The sequence below is a fragment of the Ambystoma mexicanum genome, chromosome 4q (genome assembly GCF_040938575.1).
Source record: "Ambystoma mexicanum isolate Mex_15411 chromosome 4q, UKY_AmexF1_1, whole genome shotgun sequence".
NCBI classification, from domain to species: Eukaryota; Metazoa; Chordata; class Amphibia; order Caudata; family Ambystomatidae; genus Ambystoma; species Ambystoma mexicanum.
Window position 1 is genome coordinate 393,006,844 of NC_090928.1, and position 16,549 is coordinate 393,023,392.

A 16,549-nucleotide genomic window follows, 5' to 3' on the forward strand; every position below is an offset into this window, starting at 1 on the left:
CGCCTAAACGCAATCAAAATGTTGAGTCTCCCACGTTTTCTGTATCCTTTTCAGGTCCTGCCCATCACAATCCCTGAACACTTCTTCAGACAAGTTAAGAAGGTCCTATTGGAATTCTTATGGAATGGAAAGAAACCCAGGATCCCCTACGACATCCTAGCACTACCAAAGGAGCTGGGAGGAGTAGGCCTTCCGGACATAGAACGCTATTACCAGGCCACACAACTCAGAGTCCTGATTCCGCACCTGCGAGACAGAAAGGACCTTCAATGGGTCGAGCTGGACAACAACAATCTAACCCCTGCAACACTAGCAGAATGGTTATGGGTCACCAGACCAAAGCTCATAAAAAGGTTGCGTGAACACCCAATTTTGGGAACGATGTGGAACATATGGAAGAAAGGGAAAGCAATGTCTGGGGTCACTACATGGCCCTCACCTCTGAGCCATCTCTGGTCACTATGGATCAGAGAGGAAATCCCAGAACACGCCAGATACCAGACCTGGTTTGACGCCGGCTTGAAGAGAGTCGGCCAGTTGTGGAGAAAAGGGAAATTCATTTCAATCACGGAACTAGAGGAGGCTCTCCAACTACACCTGATCCGGGTTTTCTTGTATTTACGGCTGAAAGGCGTACTATCCAGGAGAGAATGGAAAACCACCACACAAAGAGAACTGACGCCCTTTGAGATGATCCTGGACACAACCAGCACTTCTAAAGGCTTAATAGCACGAATGTACAGGGCCCTAATCACTAAAGATGAAACTCCAAGTCTCTGCCTCAAGGGTAGATGGGAAAGGGATCTTGGCAGAGAACTTGATCAGCAGGCCTGTGACAAAATTTGTGACACAGCCTCCAGAATATCAATCGCAGCCCAATATAAACTACACGCAATAAAATTTCTCCATAGGTGGCAGTATGATCCACACAGGCTGTCCAAAATGTTTCAGACCTCCAGCCCAAGATGCTGGCGACAATGCGGTAACAATGCCGATTACTGGCACATGTGGTGGACATGCCCCAAGGTCTACATCTAATGGCAAGAAGTCCTGGGATGGATTAAACAATTGGATGGCATAGAGAGAGAATTATCCCCACTCCTGATCCTTTTTGGCCTCGAGGAAGAGGATGACGAACTGAGAAGGGTAAAAGGACTAGTCTCCCCTCTGCTATTGGCGGCAAGGGCGGGCCTGGTTATAAAATGGAAATCCCCACGCCTTCCAGACAAAAAGGACTGGATACAAATTGCCACAAACATCTATACAATGGAAAAAATAACGTCAGCACTTCACGACAGGGCCGCACGACATGAAGAAGCTTGGTGCGACTTTACCGAGCACTACATCACAAACCCAGTCACAGATGACTCGAAGAAACAAAGTCAGTAGCACCCAGTGCGCTATCTGGACCTGAATACCATATGATTCATCGCCAACTTCCCATGCCTGTCACAGACATCACTAGAGCTTCGCTAATCTAAGGATGACTACCGAAGAACGTCACACAACCTACCGCGGTTCACCACAGCAATGCCACAGACAAGGAAGACTCATGAGCTGGTGGGAGGGGAGGGGGGAAGGGGGACAGGACATTAAGTTTCTTTTCATTGGAACGGAACACTTTGATGCTGTTAAAGTGTTGTTAGAGTGGGTCGGAGTAGTGTTTTGATGTAACTATGAATGCATAATATGCACCCACTTGTATGTTCATTTCTAATGTTAAAATCAATAAAATTCAAGTTGGAAAAAAAAAGTAATTAAAAAACAAGAAATGAGTGGCTTTCGCCCTAAGATTCCATCCCGCAGCAAGCTTAGGGGACACCTTCACGTTCCCTTTGGAGGGGGTGTTCCTGAATGCATTTCCACCGATCCCTCGAGCGATCGACATTTTCAGACAGCATCTGTGCAAACTGATCTTGGTGGCCCCGTCTTGGTCGAGGCAAGTCTGGTTCTCAGATATCCTCCGCACCGCCGATGAGGCTACCACTGATCACCCTGCTCTCCAGAGAGGAGCAGTGCTTCACCACAACCCGGCCTTTCTCAATCTGATGGCCTGGCTTTTTCTTTCTTGGAGTTTGAAAGAAAACCATTGTCTCCCGACCGTCGATGTTCTGGCCAAGGCCGAGGCTTCCTTCAGTTTTCTGCTACAAGAGCAAGTAGAAGTGTTTTTCCATTTGGTGTTCTGGTCGTGCCCTACCTTTGTCATTGGCACAGACCCGTCTGGCTCACTCTTCCATCAAGGTGCACCTTGCTGCGACTTCCAGATTTAAGCGTTTCTCTGTAGTCTCAGACTCGTATAGGCATTTGTGGTAGATCAGAAGGAGACGAACCAAATGGTGGTATTCTTACAAATTATTTTTATTTAAATGAAAGATATGACATGGCATTTGTAATGCACCTATACACAAGTTTTTTAAGGCACAACGAGGCAAGGAAGGAGGAACAGAGGGAGGGCAGAGACAACGATTTTACTAGGCCAAGTGACTTTGAGATCACGCAAGTGCAGGGGAGGTGGAGGTGCAAAGTGCCAGGGGAAAGGGGAGGAGGGCAGTCCTGTACATGGGATCAAAAGAATAACAAGAAGTGCGGCCAGCAGGTGGCAGGTGCAAGGGTAAGTGCAGACAGCAGGTGTCCAAAAGTGCAGGTAGGGGGACTATAGGGTTACAGATACAGGCCCAAGTGCAAGGGTTGCCGGGAGGCAGTGCGGGTGTGCAACTGGGTGGGCAGGGACCTGGGCCCGAATCAGAGGGTAGCCAGGTGACCAGTGCAATATCAGACAGGAAATCAGCAGGGGAGAGGAAGAGAGAAGCCAGAAGCAAAGAGGAAGGTCTTGGGGTCCTTCCGGAACCAGAGATGGTTCTCCTCCAAGTTTCAGAGAGTCTGGGAGCCTGTTCCAGAGGGAGGCCCCAGCTGAAGAAATCTACCACCAACTTATTGCTTGGAGAAGCGACTGACCCTGAGGGAGTTGGAGGTTGAGAAGCAAAGAGCTTGAGTAGGAAGGTATTTGCGAAAGAGAGAGTTGGAGGTATTATGGACCCAGGCCCCAGAAGGCCTTGTGGACAATGCAGAGGGTCTTGAACTTAATCCTTGCAGCCACTGGGAGCCAAATGCGATGATTTTTTCAGTGCTGGAGAGATCCGATCCCTGGGCTTGAGGCCAAGGACACGTCTTGCAGTCCTGTTCTGGGTGCGTTGCAGAGGGCAGAGAGTAGAAGCAGGCAGATTTAGAAAGAGGCTGTTGCAGTAGTCCAGCCTCGAGAGAACCAGAGCTCTGGAGACAGAGAGCTTCTGGGGGAAGGAGGGGACAGCAAAAATACCTCCGAAGAGGTGCAGTTGGCAGTTTGACTTCTTAGAGATGTCAGAGATGTTAGGAGAAAAGGAGAGTGTGGAGTCGAAGATGACCCTGAGATTCTTAGCCTCACAGGTGGGAGAAGGAAGAGGGCCAGGGGAAGCCAGCCAGACAGTGACAGGAAAGAAGGGTGTAGGTGTGCCAATGAGAATCTGTTTTACTGGCATTAAGGCAGAGATTGTTGGCGGCACACCACTCCTGGATAGCAGATACAGTCAGAGATGAGAGAAGAAGAGGTTGCATAGGGAAGCCTGAAAACGAGTTGAGTGTCCTCTGCATAGCACTGCAAGTTGGAGGAGAGAGCGGCAATGCGGTGGGTGAGAGGTGCCAGGTATTGGTTGAACAGCCAGGGAGAGAGGTTAGACCCCTTGGGAACACCACAGGTAGAGAGTGAAATGGTGAAAAGGCCTGTCTATCCCTCTCAAAAGGGTTTGCCCAACCTAACACAAAACTAACTATGGTGCTCGTCATCAGAAGTGTAGTCCAAATCAACAGTCCATCCCCCGTCCAGAAACCATCCTATGCGGGGTCCCCACATCACCCGCATCCTCAGACACATACTTCGCCTGGGGCTAGGAAGAGGGAAGGTTTGACCTCCTTATTGCACAACTGGCGCTAATCAGGGCCATAGGTTTTGCCTTGAACATTGTATGGGCAGTCCCTCCAAGATGGCCGCCCTGTTTGCCTATACGGATTCACTGATGGTCGACAGCAAGGCCATTGACTTTCTTGCAGGTCTGCAGTCTAGTGCGCATGGGTGGATGACTATTTAAACCACACCCATGATTTTCTCCTTGCTTTGCGTTATTCTGCTTCCAGCAACTCGGCCTGGGAGGAAATAAAAGACTGCCGGTCAAAGCAGATTGCAGCAAGTAAGAACTACAAAGACCGATTACTCACTGGGTTGCGCACCTTTCTCCAGCATTTTTGACAATTCTGGTGCTGCATCTGTCCCTGGCTGCTCTGGCGCCCTCCAGCTCCAGGCTTCACGGCATCTGACCCTTGGCAGCTCCTGGATCCTTTCTGTTCCGGCACTGCCTCTGTTCCTCAGTAGCTCTGGCTCCTTCCAGCTTGTTAGGGAGAATTCTCTGTTAAGGATAATTTCCCAAACCTAGTGAGTCCCCCAGCAGCTTTGCTGGATTTTTGGGGTTTATTTTTTTCTCCTGCTAAGAGTGGGACTCTTTTTCTCCCACTCTTAGACATGATTTGAGAATGTCCTTTGACTCTGTAATGTGTTTTATGGGCTATGGGGTGTTTTTACTCCATAGGGCTTCATGTGTTTTTGGTATGTGTGTTACACAGCACCCTCAGTGCAGTAACACAGGGGTATCATAGTGACCCCAACCATAGACTCCATACCCTGGGACTGATTACTGTCTCCCAGGGCATGTAAAGTCACCATTGGCTTTAATAGTCTTAAATTGTGAACAAAACCAGTACAAACCATCATATTGTGGACGTACTGGTAGGGGTAATTCGATTGCCCCTGGGTCTGTTTTCCAAGAGGGCACTGTCCAGTCCCCCCTTGTCGAGTTTCTGGCTGGTGGCAGTGGATACCACGCAAAATATTCCACCGGAATATTTCCTACGGGCTTTTCCCATTCATTTTAAACGAACCACTTTTTGGTACAATGTTAAAGATATCGCCGGGTTATTTATTTAATATTTATTCCCCGGTTGGGTCTTTTTGCCAGGACTCGGTTTTAAAATGGCGTTTGTGTTCGCCTCTGAAACTCTAACCCAAGTCGAGCCCTTTGTTCCACTTTTTGGCGGGTTTCTCCACAGAAGCTCTCCAAAGGGTGCCACTCTGTCTGGGGTCAACAGGATGTGTGGGAGGGGGCATTAGGCACCCTGGACCGAGTTGCCTTGGCAACTCAATTCGTACTCTTGTGTGATAGGCCCAGTGGTGAGCTGCCCGGCTCACCACTTAGCATGTTTGAGTGACAGCTAGGCTGATGAATGAGGGTTTTGCTGCATAAAAGCAGGGCTTTGGGGACTGGAATTTCAGAAGTCACCACAGGATCTAAAGAATCCAAAGAGGGGAGATGCTGAGCCATCTACAACGACGACACCGCCGGTGGAGCCCTGCTGTACGAAACTCGCCACTTCCCCGACGACAGAGGAGATCTTCTTCCAGGAGAATCTTCTTCCTTTGAGCTGGTGGAACCAACCAGTTCGCCTTTTTTGTCTTCCTGGATCGTCTCGAGGTCGAATCGCCCGTGCCAAGCACCCTGGTGGCCGGATAGCCACGCCTCACCACTACCGCGAATAAAAGTGTAGTACCTTTTATCCGGGAAACTCCGCGGCTGGTTTCTTATTTATTTTTTATTTTTATTTTTATTTATTTGCATTCGTATCGCACACTTGCAGCCCAGGGACATCGAGGCGCTGTTACATGAATATGTAAGAAGTTTGACGTACAGTTTAAGGCGCCTTTAGGCTTCATGGTTAGTGCAACGACCTCCAGCTTGCCTCCACGTCGAGATCCTCTCTTCCTCTGGACGAAGCCCCGACTTGCACCCGCTGCCAGGAACAACTGCCCCCGCTGGAGCTTTCTCACCATTTCAGGTACTGTGTCCCGCCTGGTCTCCCTTGCAACAGACTGTCCAAGGTGTCCCGTAAATCCTTGACTCTCTATCCTGGGGGGACCTCGGACCTGCTAAACCTTTCTGACTTGATCCAACCTCTTTTGACTTTTTCTGAAAAGACTTTGAGTGCATTTCCACTGTGTGATCTTGGGCACATTCCGCCTTGCTCTCTCCAAGAGTGGGCCTGGCCTATGAACTTTTTACTCTACAGTAGACCCTGCCTTTCTTGACTTGCCTTGGTTTCTTAAAAGTGTTGGTATTGTGTGTTTTTCCTATTCTGCCTTTTCTCTCCCTTTTTAACCAAATTATTGGAGTGCCATCTACGGTTACGCTCTCACCACTCTTTTGCTAAATAAGTGGTGTCTTAACCTAGACTTGTCAATAATTAAATAGGGAGGTGTATATACTTATAGTGACTGTGTTTAAACTTGCTTGACATATTAGTGCCAGTGTATTTTTACAAGTGTGTTTTTAAATAAATAATTATATACTTTTATACCAAAGCTCTGGCCAGTGTTTGCTTGTGCTACTGTATTTTTAGCCCTATTGCGTATACTCTATATACTGCCTAACTCTTCTTGAGAGAAGTCTGAATGCTCAACCACAGCTACCAGGTAAATATGGGTGGTGCAGACTGCTACCAATTGGGTTTACTGCTTACTCCTGTGGACTTAAACTTTTTGCAGTGGTCCCTAAGGGAACTGCACAGGTTTCTGCCTAACACAGCTCCGGCCTGGCACCTACAAGAGAGGGAAAAGACAACAGTGAATACAAACTGAGAAACCACGCGCATGCATTAACACAGAAAGCGCACGCTAAAAAGCAACTGTGCACACAGGTCAGAGGCACAAAAGGTAGCGCACAGCAAAAGCGCCACGCAGAGATTTGTCAAGCAGTAGAAAGCATGCGCGCAAAGAAGCAGCTGTGCTTTCAATTTAAAGGCACTGAAAGAACTGCGCACAAGCAGCAAGCACTGCGCATAGACAGTCGAGAGACACACAAGAGACTAAGTGTCTAGCGGACATTGCCAACCCATCCGACAAGCCACAGTCGGTCTGGGCAGAGTCAGAGAAGCAAGGGCAGAGTCATTGAAGCGACTGGCATGAATGAAGATTGGGAACCAGCGTCCCTGTGAAAATCAACAGGTGAGTACAGCCTTCCACGGGAGGGGGCGTAGTTAAGAAGCAGCGTTACACAGGCACATGACACACATGTTTTGTTTTTTAGGAAGAAGCCCCAGTCCTGCTCAACACTGGCTTTCCTTGGGTTGCCGCATCCCGCACCTATACAACACTCTGCTCTTTCCACCCTACACTCGAACAGTGTACACTTTAGTGCTGCACGGGTGTGAGGCGACAAGGGGCGAGGAACTATCATCAGAGTGTCCAGGCGCTCCTGCAGATTCCAAGATAAGCGTTAGAGATGTCCAGGAGAATGACGCCCTTCTCGTGGATCGGCTTCTCTAGCCTTAATATTCTATCTTCAAATAGTTCTTTGTGATTACATGACCCCCATTTCATTTAATTCTTCTAGGGGGCTTTTCCACCTCCAGGGTCTACCCATTCTTTAAACACAATTCCTTGTTTTATAAAGATTGGGTCTTGACCCTAATTCCTTTGGGAATATTGCAGTCTCTTTCTTACTTTCTATCCTTGGTTTGGGTTTAGTCCACTTTCTGGGCTGAATGAATTGTATTTCATAGGATTCTTTGCTGTCTTTATTATATTCACACTCACTGCGATGAGTGTACCGAGTCCCTATGTAGTCACCCCTTTCTTTAAGGTATTCATAATTACTAGGATTATTGTGCTGAGTTCCTTTGTACTCGTCACTTTCTTTAAAGTATTCACAACCACTGGGACAAGTACAATTAGTCCCTTGGCACTCTTCACTGTCTTTAAAGTATTTACAACCAGTGATGAGGGCCTTTGTACTCTTCACTTTCTTTAAGGTATTCACAACCACTGGGATGAGTATAATGAGTCATGTTGGGCTCTTCCTGCTCTGTTCCCCGCCACTCCCATTTCCTTCGTTCTGCCGTCACTGGTTCTTCCTGTGGGGTCGGGATTCTCTCTAGTAGCTCGAACGCTACGAGCATCTCTTCTTTCTTCCTGCTCCAGTGAGCAGCTCTGCGATCCCCTTCCACAGCGGTCTGGGTGTCGTAGTGCTGAGGACAAGTATGCTTGTCCTTTGTGATGCATAATAGCCCAGCAGTTAAGGGGTTAAGGACCAGCTGATCCTCTCCCCCCACCCCACCCCCTCCTCTTGGTCATGCCACTGCCTCGACTTTCCTTCTTGGGCCTACACGGATTGGCTTCTTGCCATCTGTCTCCTTAGATTCTTCTCGGTCGTGAGCGTTCTCTCGAAAGGAAACCTCCCGGCCTCTCTGGTTCTCTTGCTTGCCAGGTTTGAAACTCCCGGGCTCCTCCAACATTGTACCTTGGTCCTTCTTTCCTTTTTTTTGAGAACTGGTGGATCCTCCCCAGTGTAGACCTGCAGTCCTTTGTCTTTCTTCATTGAGCATTCTATAAGAGTGTCAGAGAAGGAAGCTGACTCAAAGGTGGCATGGTGGTGGTTATAAACCTTTGTGTGCAGAAAATGGTCCTCACTATACTTATCTTCTAAGAGGGGTTTCCCTGCCTCAAAAACTAATGCTAAAGGATCTGTCAGAATGTCTGTCAAAATCAAACTCCACCTTCCAGAGTCACAATATAGTTCTATTCCTTACACTACCACTTAGGAATAATACAACAGAAAGTTCCTTCTCCAGGAGAATGTCTCCCTTCTCCTGATACGTGGATCTTATTTAAAAGTATGTTTGCTTGCAACAAGAAGGCCAGATGGAATGGCTCCCTTCCCTTGGATTGCAGGTTCCACAACCTTTACACAACTCCACTTTCTAGGCCAGGAAAATGACTCCCTGCTCCTGGTAGTGGTCTGTACAGCTTGAAATAAAGCCAGGGGGAATTACTCCATTCCTCTGGCGTTTTTAGAGTATATTTCAATGGTTTAAGTCTCTTCTCCAGGAGAATGACTCCCTTCTCCTGGTGTCTACAAATCTTTCTCGTGACCTTCAGATTGATTCACACTTTGCCACACTTTCTTGGTGTTAACAAAGTCCCAAATCCTTTGGTGGCGTTCAGTGGGCTTATCTTGGCCACTTCGGTGATAAAGTTCTTCTCTGATGCCAAGTTCACTTATGTTGGGGCCCCAGACCCTTCTATGGTGGTCAGTGGGCTTGCCGTTGCCACTACGGCAAGGAAGTTCTCCTCGGATGCTCAGTTCGCACTTGTTAGGGTCTCCGACCTGTCTCTGGTGGTGAGTGGGGTAATTGTTGCCACTGCGACGAGGAAGCTCTCCACGGTGGCTTGGTTTGCAATGGTTAGGGTCTCTGATCTGTCTCTGGTGGTCAGTGGACTTATTGTTGCCACTGTAGTGAGGAAACTGTCCCCATATGCTAGGTATACAATTGTTAGGGTCCACCCTGTGTCCCCTCCAGGTCTCTCGTACCTCCCGTTATCTTCTTGAGGGACTGCGGTATGCCACCTAGATTTCCTGGTACTGGGGTCCGTTTCTCCAACCCTTTGGACTTCTCTCTGCAGCTTCAACAGCACTGCTGTGCTACTCGCCTCTTCTCTCCTGCTTCGTGTTCGTGTCCACTCCAGCAGGACCCATGGAGAACTCCCTCAGCGCTTTGCCGGCATCCTCTGTTCTTCTGAGACTCCAGTCTGCCGACAGCATTTGAAACCCCCTCTGGTTTCCACGCCTGTTGACTCTCCCGGCTGGGCTTCACAGGTTTGTTAGTCTACGTCTTCTCTTATACAATGTTGCCAGTCCCGTGCTGGCGGATTGTCGGAGTACTTTGTTTCAGTTGACAATTTGAAATTCATGACTCCTCTGGGCCACCTCGTACCACTACTAACCCAGTCTGAGATCTTCGTCTTCTGTGCTCTTCTTTGTCCTAGTAGTTTCTGCTTTACCTATACTCCATGTGTTACAAACATACATGGGTTTACTCTCAATTTAATTGCTCTGAATGGGCGTGGAGGATGGCTAGGGAATGTTTGGGAGTGGCATTGCTCAATGGGCTTTACCCTAGGTTTTTGTCCTTGACCCATGGGGGGGGGGATTCCCTCACCCTCAAGTCCTCCCGCATTAAACCACCCCTAGGGGAGCTATAGGGTAGCAGCCGCTCTTCTCTAGCCTCATGGAAAAGGGCTCCCCCTCGGGGAGAAGTGACGACAACTTGTGAATTCACAACGTGCTTTTTCATCTTCATTCCAGTATGATTGGCTTCCAACCACTGAGCAATCTTAATTTCTGGCATATTCTGCTCAGTACGTTTGTCTTTCTGTTGGTTATTAGGTATGATGTTACAATAACAGTGACATGTTTAAGATGGTTCTCAGGAAGGTTCTAATGGTCTTAGTGGTTCTTCATAGAGGGGTATAGAGAGTTCCTTGAATTAATCAGAGCCTTGTCCCCAAGAGGGGAGTCTCTCCTTGTGAGGTCCCCCTTACCTCCCGCATAGCGAGCTTACCTCCCTAGCCTCACAGGTTCCCCTTTGGGAAGAAGTGATGCAATCCCGTGAATCCTCACAAATTCCTAAAATGACTGTGCCGCTCGTTCCCTCCTGTTCGAGCCCCTGCTCCAGCTTAGGAATTGAATGTGGTGCGGTGCTTGCCAAGCTCATGTGTCCCCCTTTCGAGCCTATACTCAAAGCCTCTCTAAATTTGTCCTGGAAGACCACCCTGTTGGTGTAGTCACCTTCACGAGGCGTGTGGGGGAAATCCAGGCTCTTTTTCAAACCTCCCTATTTGACTTTTCATAGATCTACGGTGGTTCTTTGCAGAAACCCGACTTTCATGCCCAAGGTTTCATCTTGCTTCCACCTTAACAGACCTGTGGTGTTACCGGTCCTCACTGGTTCCTCTTCCTCCCCAGCGGAAAGCTCTTTGCATTCCCTGGTGGTGCAAGCCCGGAAATTCTACGCATCTTCCACTAAGAATTTTCACAAGTCTTCTCAGCTATTCGTGACTTTTGGTCCATCTGGCATGGGAAACGCTCTTTCAAAGTCATTGATTGCATGGTGTTTGTCCTTCTGCATTTGTATTGTCAGCAGCTGGCTGGCAGGCCCCTTCCTGGAAGGCCACAGGCTGAATTTACACTCTGTCGCAAATACAACGACTTTCTTTGGTGTTGCAGTGCTGGAGACTTGCAGAACTGCCATGTGGAGATTAGCACATATCTTCACCAGGTCCTTCTGTGTCACAGGGATTACACAGAGGAGTCAAGGATGGGCTAGGCAGTGCTACACAACCAGTTTGGGTGAGTTGAACGTTTTTTTAGGTGTTTTCTCAAGGTGAACTTTACCTGCACTCATTGTTGGTATTATAGGTACTGCTTAATGTAATTTATTCAAATAGCATTTGAATCTATGAAAGGTCCAATGCTGGTGAAGAAATAAATTGCATACCTGCAACTGCGGTTCTCCAGCCCTGGTATTTTTCATAAATTAGATATGACCCTCCCGCCTACCCTTCTTGGCTCATATACAAATACTCAATAAATAAATATTGCCACGTTCATGTGCACTTTCCAGAAGATGGCCTCCAGGGGTGGGGCTAAGCGAAACCTGTCAATTGGCTGTGGGGCAGTATGAATCAAAATTACTGTATATGTATTCCCAGCATGACAGGGAATATTCAAACAGCACGTGAATCTACGAAAGATACCAATGCTGGAAAAAAGGAGTATACAGGTAAGTAACCTATTCCTTCTTCAGCCTGGTATTTTATTTTGACTTGCTGAGATGCATGGATGGATTCTGGTGCCATACAATTGTTCTCTCGTTGCAGGTGCCAATATGCATTGATTCATCCAATTTTGCTGTAATTGAGGCTGGCCTGAAATGCTGCCAGGGAAAATGCATAGTAAATAGCATAAGCATGAAGGAAGGTGAAAAGGATTTCCTGGAGAAAGCAAGAAGGATTAGACGATATGGAGCAGCTGTGGTCGTTATGGCATTTGATGAAATAGGGCAAGTGAGTAGCTGTCCTTTTCTCTGTTTAATAGCTTGTTTTCTGACATGAATTGCAGTAACATTTTTCAACTCCATAGCTATTTAGTCACAGATGTTGCATAAGGAGCTTAAAATGAAAAAACTATCTAATGTAGTCCTTCGTCTGATTCCTCAACTCTCGTAGGTTCTCTTGAGCACAAACTGTCTTCGGAAACGTTTTTCCAGCTACCCGGGGGAGCAGTACAGCTCCACTTAAGCTCAGTTCAGCCTCACTGGGGCCCATGTCTTTGAAAGTGACATCACACATTGTTTAGCTGGTTATGCCCAATGATTTCCTTTCCTCTTTTTTGGCGCGCTCAGCATGAACTTCACTACCAAAGATTTTTTAATGTCTCGTGCCCAATTACCCCATTGACCTCAGTCTTCAAGCACTGAATGGATCGTAGAAGACGGATGTCCATGTCAGACCCCAATAAATTTGACTTTACTGTCTTGCAGAGGAACATGATCCTGAAGGGTTTAAACCATGGGACTCTGGAGAGGTGGGGATTGCAAGGTGGTCCATCACTAAAATGAGGTTGTGTCCACCTTGGCTTCCACTTTGTGTGATACTTTACTTTATAAATGCGCAACCAAAAAGGCCCAGAGGCATACAGGCGTGGGGAGAAGAGGAATTCTCTAAAGGTGACCTAGATAAACTGGACAACACATTCCTAGAAAACAGTCTAAACCCTATCTAAACAGGAATGTTTTCAGATTCTTTTTTGAAGTATCCAAGGATTTGCAACTGATCCAGAAGCATGGCATTCCATCTTTCCGCAGCCGCCATCCAGAACGCACTTTTTTTCACCATGGCCAACTTGGATCTCGGCACCTCAAGTAAATTGGAGTTACTTGATCTCAGATTCTTAAACTTTTTTTCTTCGCCAAGTAGCATGGATACAACCCTCCCAGGCATTTGTAGGTGATAGTAAGTAATCTAAACTGAATTCTAGCCTCTATAGGTACCCAATGAAGACTCTTCCTGGTTTCAGAAACATGCTCAAATGAGCCCAACTATGGCACGAATGGAACTATTCTGGACTACTTGCAGTCTAAGCACTTCTCCTTTCCCACTCCCAGTCAATAGGCTACTACAGTAATCTATTTTAGATCCAATGATGGCTCTAGCTACCGTCAGAGGACTCGAAGAACTTAGTCAAGCACAAGTCAATGCCCAAGATAGGGCCACTTTTTTCATCCGCACCCCGCAAGGGCAACTCCTTTCCCAGGAAACGCCAGAGTGGGAGGGACCATTCAGGTTCTAACACCAGCACAGGTACCGAGGCTGCTTCAGCTACCGGCTGCCAGGTCGAGGGGTCGCTGGATCCTGCCAGTGATGTTGCTGAGGTTCTTTTACTGGGTGTCCACCCGAGGGGCTACGCCCTAGTACCGAACAAATGTCTGAGGGGGCGCCTGTATGCAGCACTACTGGCGACACAGCCAATGGCACAGCGCCTACCATGCCCTGTCCTGAGGTGCAGGGTAGGCCTCAAGCTCCACCGCCAAGAGCCCCCAAGGAGGACGGGCCCAGCGCGGCAAGCACCACGACTCAGGCACGTGGCATGCAGCGCAACAAAATGGCCACTGTGCCAGACAAAATGGCTGCTCGTCCGACACCACCCCCTTTTTTTTAATGGGAACAGGTAGGGGAACGAGTTTCCAGGTGGGACTGGTCTTCGCCAGGTACATGGCCTACAGCATATCCTTCAGCATTGCAGGGCAGATACTCCCCACAGCCAACAATGGCAGAGTACGCACAGGCCTCGGCAACTACAGGGCCCTGCGCCTACTCCCGCTCCAACGTCCTGTGAGGACAGGTTTTTTTTAAAGGCTCCTCACCCTTATGAGGTCCCCTCAGATGGGAGCCATCCTTTGGGAGGTGATCAGGGCCATGCTGCCTAAAGTCCCGCCGCTAGTGCCCACAGTCATTCCTCCTATGGCTCCAGCGCCTGAGGCCCCCGCGCAGCCCCAGCTGCCCAAATCGGGCCCCACGGCTCTGGCACCCCTGCCTCCTGCAGCCCTGGCGGTTCCACACCAGCCTGCACACCAGCCTCTGGCTCTGGTCAGCACCCCTCAGCCTTCGGCGCCTGTTAGGCAGAAACCTGTGCAGTTCCCTTAGGGAACACTATAAAAGATTTAAGACTACAGGTGTTGGCAGTAAACCCACTTGGTAGCAGTCTGTACCACCCAGGTTTACCTGGTAGATGTGGCTGAGCAGTCAGACTTCCCTCAAGAGAGTTAGGCAGTATGCAAAGTATACTCAATAGGCACTCAGATACAATAATACAAGCAAACACTGACCAGAGCTTTGGTATCAAAGTATATAATTATTTATTTAAAAACACACAGTTGAAACACTCCAGCACTCTTATTGTAAAATATTCTAAACACAGTTACTATTATGATATATACACCCCCTTTTCCCCATTAGAAAATCACAGTAAAACACCACTTATTTTCATACAGAGGTGAGCGCTTAACTAGATTGCACTCTAATAAGTTTGTGAAAAAGGGAGGGAAAAAGACAGAATAGGAAGAGGCACAACACTCTACGATTCCAGAACACTGTTAGCAAGGCAGAGAGCAAAAAGTCACTGGTGAGTCAAAGTCCAAAGGCTGGGCCCACTCTTAGAGAGAGCAGAGCACAAATGCGCCCAAGATCACACAGTTACACTAGGCTTAGAAAGTCTTGCAGAGGGTTCAGAAAAGCGTTGGGAGAGACTTAGAAAAGTTTAGCCAAGGTGTCCCAGGCTAACCCAGGCTCGAAAGCCAGGGGCTAAATCTACCCCGTACAGTCGGTAGCAAGGGAAGCCAGGCAGGGCACGGTACCTTAAGTGGGAAGGATCCTCCAGCGGTGGCAGTTGTTCCTGGTAGTGGGTGCAAGTTGCGTTGTCGTCCAGGGGAAGAGAATATCTCGACTTGGAGGAAAGATGAAGGTCGTTGCACTACCAGGGCAGAAACCAGCCGCAGAGTTTTCCGGTTAAAGGTGGTACCTTTGTCTCGCGGTCGTGGTAAAATGTGGTATCCCGGTTGCCGGGGTGCTTGGCACGGGCAAGGCGGCCACGAGATACGTCGGGAAAGCGAAAAGACGGTGAAACTGGTTATCCCCACCAGTCAAAGGAAGAAGACTCTCCGGCGGGAGATCTCCTCTGTCGTTGGGAAAAGTGGTGAGGCAGTCCAGCAGGGCTCCACCGGTGGTGGTGTCGTGGCAGGTCGGCTCAGCTTCTCCCTCGTCGGATTCTTAGGTCCTGTGGCGACTTCTGAAGTTCCAGTCCCCAAAGCCCTGCTTTTATGCAGCAAACCCCCATTCACTCAGCCTAGCTGTCACTCAAACATGCTAAGTGGTGAGCCGGCCGGCTCACCACTTGGGCCAATCAGGACGGAGTGCGACTTGAGTTGCCTAGGCAACTCAGTCCAGGGTGCCTAAATTCCCCTCCACCCCTCCTAAGTACCCCAGACACAGTGGCACCACTTTGGAGTGCTTCTGTGGAGAAGCCCGCCAAAAAGTGGAACAAAGGCCTCGACTTGGGTTGGAGTCACAGAAGGGAACACAAACGCCATTTTAGAATCCAGTTTTGGCAAAAAATACCAACCGGAGAATTAATATAAATTAAATAAACCGGCGGTATGTTCGAGGCTACCGTAAATAATTAAATAAAGATAGTAGCCTAAAACAATGGGAAATCCCATAGGAAAATATTTGCGGTTGAATATAAAAAGTAGTATCCACTGCCACCAGCCAAAACTCGATCAGGGGGGACGGAGACATGCCCCCTCGACTAACAGACGCCAGGGCAATTGAATTGCCCCAGCCAGTACGTCCACAATATGATGGTTTGTACTGGTTCTTTTTCAGAATTTAAGACTAGTAAAGTCAATGGTGACTTTACATGCCCTGGGAGACAGTAGCCAGTCCCAGGGTATGGAGTCTATACTGGGGGGTCACTAGGACTCCCCTGTGTCACTGCACTGAGGGTGCTGTATAACACACATCACAAAAACACATGAAGCTCTATGGGGTAAAAGACCCCATAGCCCATTAAACACATCTAGATTCAAAGAAACACACTCAAATCATGCCCAAGAGTGAGGGTAAAAGAGTCTCGCTCTTGGCAGGAGAAAAAAATAAACCCCAAAAATCCAGCAAAGCTGCTGGGGGACTCACTAGGTTAGGAAATTCAGCCTAAACAGAGAATTCTCCCTAACAGCGCCCAGTACTACTCTGCCTGCTCCGGACCAAGAGGACACCCTGGTGGACACTGATGAGGAGGAGGACCCCAACACACCATCTTTGGCCAAGTCATTCCATGAACTGCTCGCAGGTCTGGCCGAATACTTTGGGCTACCACAACCTGAGGTTGAACAACCAGTGGTACTCCCTCTATACCCCTCGGCTAGAACGGGGATCCCGATGCAGAAGGACGTAGTTTCCTTGGCCAAAAAGGGATGGCTTAAACCCCATTCGGCGCAGCCTACCAATCGATGCCTCAATGGCAAGTACAGGCAGTTGGAGGGGGATCAACTCTTGCTGTCAACACACCCTCAACCA

The 16,549-nt window shown here is 48.5% G+C and overlaps 1 protein-coding gene across 1 annotated transcript in view; it reads left to right on the plus strand.

Moving 5' to 3' along the window:
- Positions 1-16,549, plus strand: part of MTR (5-methyltetrahydrofolate-homocysteine methyltransferase) — a 1,960,411-nt gene that overhangs the window by 890,715 nt on the left and 1,053,147 nt on the right. Inside the window, exon 15 of the mRNA XM_069607970.1 lies at positions 11,795-11,980. Coding sequence (XP_069464071.1) covers positions 11,795-11,980 — 186 coding nt within the window. The remainder of the gene's footprint in view (positions 1-11,794; positions 11,981-16,549) is intronic.